This window comes from Silurus aristotelis (assembly GCF_946808225.1).
Source record: "Silurus aristotelis genome assembly, chromosome: 21".
Lineage (NCBI taxonomy): Eukaryota > Metazoa > Chordata > Actinopteri > Siluriformes > Siluridae > Silurus > Silurus aristotelis.
The window spans coordinates 11255676-11262898 of NC_139594.1; the positions used below are offsets into that span (position 1 = coordinate 11255676).

The 7223-nt window shown below is 41.5% G+C and overlaps 2 protein-coding genes across 2 annotated transcripts; both read right to left on the reverse strand.

Moving 5' to 3' along the window:
* Nucleotides 1–3884, reverse strand: LOC310716310 (elongation factor 1-alpha-like). Its single transcript, XM_083523358.1, has 8 exons — nucleotides 3744–3884; nucleotides 2945–3100; nucleotides 2293–2472; nucleotides 1874–2170; nucleotides 1568–1718; nucleotides 1211–1467; nucleotides 395–629; nucleotides 1–319 (listed from the first exon to the last, which is right to left on the reverse strand). The coding sequence occupies exons 2-8, from the start codon at nucleotides 3086–3088 to the stop codon at nucleotides 195–197; spliced, it is 1389 nt and encodes a 462-aa protein (XP_083379484.1). The 5' UTR covers nucleotides 3089–3100; nucleotides 3744–3884; the 3' UTR covers nucleotides 1–194.
* A 151-nt stretch (nucleotides 3885–4035) lies between these two features.
* On the reverse strand, nucleotides 4036–7223 carry LOC310716308 (elongation factor 1-alpha). The gene is made up of 8 exons (XM_083523356.1): nucleotides 7068–7223; nucleotides 6319–6476; nucleotides 5831–6010; nucleotides 5443–5739; nucleotides 5209–5359; nucleotides 4837–5093; nucleotides 4523–4757; nucleotides 4036–4433 (listed from the first exon to the last, which is right to left on the reverse strand). Exons 2-8 carry the CDS (start codon nucleotides 6460–6462, stop codon nucleotides 4309–4311), a joined length of 1389 nt encoding a protein of 462 aa, XP_083379482.1. The 5' UTR covers nucleotides 6463–6476; nucleotides 7068–7223; the 3' UTR covers nucleotides 4036–4308.

Below are 7223 nucleotides of genomic sequence, written 5' to 3' on the forward strand. Positions count from 1 at the left end.
TTTATATAATAATCTTTTTTTATTTTGTAATAATTTTCTCTGCCCTAAAAAATACGATAATCTCCTCCTTTCCTGCGGAAGCTTTTGCGATGGGTTTTAATCAGCATTAACCAGTCCTTAAGAAGCAAGTTCAGGTTCTGAGACATTACAGGATGGGACACGCTACACATGTCATGGGTGTCTGATGAAGGGGTTCATTTGGTTTTGGCAGCCTTCTGGGCAGACTTGGTCACCTTGCCACCAGATGCAGCTTTCTTGTCAACTGCTTTGATTACACCAACAGCAACGGTCTGCCTCATATCACGCACAGCAAAGCGACCTGAAACAAGCAGCTCAAATAAGTCAAGATGGCACTAGTTTGTGGATCTCAAGCACCCTTAATTACTTTACTTACCCAGTGGTGGGTACTGGGAGAAGCTCTCCACACACATAGGTTTTCCAGGGATCATGACGATAATGGCAGCATCTCCAGACTTTAGATTCTTGGGGTTGTCCTCAAGCTTCTTTCCAGAACGACGGTCAATCTTCTCTTTCAGCTCAGCAAACTTGCAGGCAATGTGAGCAGTGTGGCAGTCCAGCACAGGAGCATAGCCCTGAGAGATCTGACCAGGGTGGTTCAGGATGATGACCTGAAAAAAAAATAACAGAAAAGGACCCATAAACCGACAAAATAAATTTTATAGAGTATAGTACATTAGTTGTTAAAGATAAATGAGGTGAAAGGGTTACATTATGCAAATTTTATGCAGTCCACAATTGTTGTGTGACTTGTTTTTAAAAAGAAAGAGTGTGTCATAAGAGACTTGAGACATATGCAGATCCAGAAAAGTGAAAGGATACTCAAAGAAGGGTTTTCTTTCCCTTTTTTGTTTTTACTATATTTCTGTTACACTCATGGAATTAGCCAATGCTCAAGAAACGTGTTAAAGGCATAATTTACAATTCTTTAAAGTATTTCCAATGAAGAGTTGCACACAGCAGTTTTTTTTTTTAATTCTCTAAATAAAAACATACCTTTTAAGTAACAAATATTTAGTAAAAATATATTTTGCTAAAAAAAACTGCATACATGACCATCTACTCTATTTACGCTAATCAAAATTCAAATAGTTCAAAATTACTTTGATAAAGATGATTATAGACAATAACATTTACATTGTTATTTTTTTACTACTAATGCACTTAAAAATTTAAATATTTGATCTCTCACCTGAGCTGTGAAGTTACCAGCCTCCATGGGTGGGTCGTTTTTGCTGTCTCCAGCCACGTTACCACGTCTGACGTCCTTCACAGACACGTTCTTCACATTAAAGCCAACATTATCACCAGGCAAAGCTTCAGCCAAAGATTCATGATGCATCTCAACAGACTTGACCTCAGTGGTCACGTTGACAGGAGCAAAGGTCACAATCATTCCAGGTTTAAGAATTCCAGTCTCAACACGGCCCACAGGTACAGTTCCAATACCTGAGAAAGAAGAACGATAAATATTTTACATGAATATTTACAAAAGTAAATGTATGTATGCTAACATATAAATATCCATTAATTAATCAATTATTTTCACCTCCAATCTTGTAGACATCCTGCAAGGGCAGACGGAGAGGTTTGTCAGTGGGACGAGAGGGGGGCAATATGGAGTCCAAGGCCTCCAAGAGAGTTGTTCCATTAGCAGCACCTTCTTTACGCTCAATCTTCCATCCTTTGAACCATGTCATCTAAGGACAAAAGACAATATATTAGTGTTACATATTAATTTTTTTTCTTGTTGCTTTTCATTATGATTGTTTGGGTACTAAGTCTGAGCATGCCGAAAGGGTTATGCTATCTAGAAGTTTTGCAGTGATTAATCCAGATGTAATTATGTACTCACATTTGTGCTGGGCTCCAGCATGTTGTCCCCATGCCATCCAGAAATTGGGACGAAAGCAACGGCAGCAGGGTTGTAACCAATCTTCTTGATGTAAGCACTGACTTCCTTGGTGATCTCCTCAAAACGAGCCTGGCTGTATGGGGGCTCGGTGGAGTCCATCTTGTTGACTCCAACGATAAGCTGCTTCACTCCCAGGGTGAAGGCCAGGAGGGCGTGTTCACGGGTCTGGCCATTCTTGGAGATACCAGCCTCAAACTCACCAACACCAGCAGCAACAATCAGCACAGCACAGTCAGCCTGTTACAAAGAAATAATAATAAAAAAGGTATACACTGGCATACAAGGTCTCATTTAGTATGTAGGTTAAACATTTTATTTCCTAGATGAATTTTTTTAAGTTGCTTAAAAGAAGCGCATACCTGTGAGGTACCAGTGATCATGTTCTTGATGAAGTCTCTGTGTCCAGGGGCATCAATGATAGTGATGTAATACTTGCTGGTCTCAAACTTCCAAAGAGAGATGTCAATGGTGATACCACGCTCACGCTCTGCCTTCAGTTTGTCCAGCACCCAAGCGTACTTGAAGGAGCCCTTGCCCATCTAGTTGTAGTTTTGTCGTGTCATTCAGTACAATTGAAAATAATATTAGAATTATATTTGTTTTACATCAGTTTAAGGCAACTTGTTGCAACACTACAGAAGATTACAAAGAAATGCATTTGATTATTAATAATAAAACCATACAATTATCTGGCTGACAGTAATACAATTATAATATGCCCTGTTACTAATAATAATAAATCAATAAGCTGTGTAATAATAAAACCATGTTATGTGTTACTAATAATTATTCATAGCGTGTACTGCTACTAATACTAATTATTAGTTTTATTATTGTAGCATTATTATCGTAATTTTATTTGCAATCATTGACAGACATGATTGTCACACGTTAGTATCTGAACAGTAGGTGGCGCTCTTACTGCACCACATTACTGCTACAGAGGCGCACCCATAAAAAGAAAAGCAGCGAGCTTTCTCCATGTATTCACGGTTATTCATAGCACCACACCTCAGCGGCCTCCTTCTCGAATTTCTCGATGGTTCTCTTGTCGATTCCTCCGCATTTGTAGATCAGATGGCCGGTGGTGGTGGATTTGCCGGAGTCGACATGGCCAATAACCACGATGTTGATGTGGATCTTTTCTTTACCCATGTTGGCGATTTACTGTGGACAAACACGGGCATAAGGGGAGAAGTAGTCTGGTGCTACCAAATGACCTGATCCCTTACATCTTGTCAAAATGATCAAGTATTCATACACAGTCCAAACATTGGTATAAAAATCGGTTTAATTTGTGGTCGTTTCCACTATTATAATACAGCTTTTAAAAACCACTACATAGAATTCATAGAGCAGTTTATTTCTGTCGTTTCTAACCACATACTCTGCCAAGATCACACTTTCAGTCAACACTTAAACTCCGGTATTAGTCTAATCGTGAACAGGTTATTTGGCAACCCGTGTCGTGTATAAGCGGTTTTGTGAGGACGGTGACTCAGCCCGATTCCCTCCTCCTCCTCCTGATCCTCCATGTTGAGCCGGTGGAGCGCGTGTGTGCCGGCCATGTTGTTTAAAAAGACCTGACAGCACAGCATGCACGTCTCAATGACAAGAGGGCGTTAATGAGTCACTAAAACTAGACTATAGATAAAGTAGCAAGGAAGGATTTAAAACCCTTTCGACATTAGTAGCTCCTAAAAAATATCCTGAATACCTTCAAGAATCTTTCACCAGGCTTTCCTGCTCTCTAATCAAGAAACATGTACCAACTCATAAAAAGTTAATTAACCTGGACCATGCAACTTACCAACTCCCAGCACTGGCAGAACACCCCTGGATAGTAAAGCTGGATAAAAAGGAACGAAGCAAACCAACCACCCAAATTTATACTGCTTCTGTAGGGGTGGATGCCAGAGTCTGGACATTTGATCTATGATGAATATAAAACTGATGTTCCATTGGTAGGCACCTTTGGCACCCACAGTCATGATTGGATATAAATTTAACCCCACCACACAAGCGGCATAGTAGAAAAGGAGCAGTGACGTACAGCTGTGTGAGCTGCAAACACTGTCTAAAAAAATCAAGCTGACACATACTGCAATTTTTTTAATACCTTTATTAGTTTCTCAGCAGCTTTCTTTCCAATTTAACTGTGGCAACAGGTGCAGGTCTAAACCATTCAACTCAAATAAACAACTGAAAGATGCTATCGGTCACACATGAAGCCACAATTATCCTTTCCTGCGAAAATTTTTTCGATGAGTTTTAATCAGCATTAGCCAGTCCTTAAGTAGAGTGCCCAGATTTAGAGAAATTCCAGGAAATGGGGGAAGATGCCCCACCACCTTTAAAACAGCTGGAATGAGAATTCACTTGGTTTTGGCAGCCTTCTGTGCAGACTTCGTGACCTTGCCAGCACCAGCAGCCTTCTTCTCAACACTCTTGATGACGCCGACAGCAACAGTCTGCCTCATGTCACGCACAGCAAAACGACCTGAACACAGGGAAAACATTGGTTAGGTCTTAAAGCAGACAAATTAAACCAAACCTGGTGGCATGAAACAAGTGCACAATAGAACTTACCAAGAGGAGGATAAGTGGAGAAGCTCTCCACACACATGGGCTTGCCAGGAATCATCTCAACAATGGCAGCATCTCCAGACTTCAGGTTCTTGGGGTTGTCCTCAAGCTTCTTACCAGAACGACGGTCAATCTTCTCCTTGAGCTCAGCAAACTTGCAGGCAATGTGAGCAGTGTGACAATCCAGCACAGGAGCATAGCCCTGGGAGATCTGACCAGGGTGGTTCAGGATAATGACCTGTAGAGCAAAAAGCAATTAGTCTCAAGTGGAAAAGGGCTTTAGCCAAGATATTAAATAGAAATCGCAGCAGTCTTACCTGAGCATTGAAGCTGCCAGCCTCCATGGGTGGGTCGTTTTTGCTGTCTCCAGCCACGTTACCACGGCGGATGTCTTTTACAGACACGTTCTTCACGTTGAAGCCAACGTTGTCACCAGGGGTTGCCTCAGGGAGGGACTCGTGGTGCATTTCAACAGACTTAACCTCAGTGGTTACGTTGACAGGGGCAAAGGTGACAACCATGCCAGGCTTGAGGACACCAGTCTCCACACGGCCCACAGGTACAGTTCCAATACCTGGAGAGATCAAAAGTTACATGAGCAGGGTTTTTTTTTTTTTTTAAATAAAAAAAAAAATTTAAATGGGAGGGGAAAATTGAACAAAGTGCAGCCAACAATGAAAAATACAAACCTCCAATTTTGTAGACATCCTGCAGGGGCAGACGGAGAGGTTTGTCAGTGGGGCGGCTTGGTGGAAGGATAGCATCCAGAGCATCCAAGAGAGTGGTGCCGCTACCATTACCCTCCTTGCGCTCAATCTTCCATCCCTTGAACCAGCCCATCTATAAAGAAAGAAAAGCCCAAGTTAGCACATACATAAACAAAAAGTAAAAAAGTTATAAAAAAAAAAAAAAAAAAAACTCACATTTGTGCTGGGCTCCAGCATGTTGTCCCCATGCCATCCAGAAATTGGGACGAAAGCAACGGCAGCAGGGTTGTAACCAATCTTCTTGATGTAAGCACTGACTTCCTTGGTGATCTCCTCAAAGCGAGCCTGGCTGTATGGGGGCTCGGTGGAGTCCATCTTGTTGACTCCAACGATAAGCTGCTTCACTCCCAGGGTGAAGGCCAGGAGGGCGTGTTCACGGGTCTGGCCGTTCTTGGAGATACCAGCCTCAAACTCACCAACACCACCAGCAACGATCAGCACAGCACAGTCAGCCTACAGAAAGGGTTTTAATAAAAAAAAAAAAAAAAATAAATCACAAATATAAACTTGTTTAATGAGTAAGATAGCAAAGCTAAGCACATACCTGTGAGGTACCAGTGATCATGTTCTTGATGAAGTCTCTGTGTCCAGGGGCATCAATGATGGTGATGTAGTACTTGCTGGTCTCAAACTTCCAGAGGGCAATGTCGATAGTGATACCACGCTCACGCTCGGCCTTCAGTTTGTCCAGCACCCAAGCGTACTTGAAGGAGCCCTTGCCCATCTGAAATAAAAGTAACAGGTTTATTATATAACAATTTTCAATTTAAAAAGCTTAAATTGTTCATTAATCTTGTTTGAAAAGATTGAGTGAAAAAATGCTCTAAATTAAAGCAAATAAATCAATATCAATGTTAGCACAAGAAGCAGTGGGCGCCATTACAGCATTGCTACGTCATTGAAGCTGCGTAAGCCACACCCTCCCCCCCACACCCTACCGGCTCAGAACCCACTAACGCGTGCTTCAGGCGCCATCTTGGCTCGTGTGAGTCAGAACTTCGTTTTTCATGAAAAAAGGCTTAAAGCACTCACCTCAGCGGCCTCCTTCTCGAATTTCTCGATGGTTCTCTTGTCGATTCCTCCGCATTTGTAAATCAGATGACCGGTGGTGGTGGACTTTCCAGAGTCGACGTGGCCGATAACCACGATGTTAATGTGGATCTTTTCCTTTCCCATGATTTCTTAAGTTTCTGTTAAAATAAATTAGATTTTACTTATTGAGTAACATATGACGAACACGTTTGATGTTCAGTGATGATTCAGGAATAACGCCAGAGTAATGGCTGCCGAATGCCGGGGCCTGTAGGCCGGGCCACACGCCAGGGAGCGACACGTGTTTAGGGCCACGTAAGATTAAGGTTTAGAAAATACCCTTTTGAGAAAAGGCGAATTTATATCAACAAAAAGTCTATAAAATAATTACTTTAAATCTAATAGCGATTGGAGGAGTATATACACTGCCACACAGACCTAAGTGCCTTTGTTCTGAACCCCATTTACCGGCTATTGTCCAGATTAATCACATCCATCAGAACCCAACCAATATTTGGTCAGATATATTACCAAGAGTAAAATATTAAACATTACAATACTTTCTTTAAAATGTCAGCTTAGGAAAAGTATTCAACATTCCAGCACTCCATCATTTCATTAAAAAAAAAAAAAAAAAATGAAGCCGATCAACGAAAAAAATAAATATCGACAAATTAATCGCTAATTTTAGTTATGAAACGGAATTTTTTCTTTCAGGTTCTTCCAAAAAAAAAAAAAAGGCCACTTACCAAGATTTGGCGAATAGTCCGCAGCAGCTGCTCCCCTTTGCCAGGTTAACAGAAAGAGACCGAAAAAAGCCTTGAACACGGAATTTATATGAAGTAGGCGGTCGAGTTTCCTCCCTCCTCCCTCAGTGAACCGCAAATCACACGCATTTTCACTGC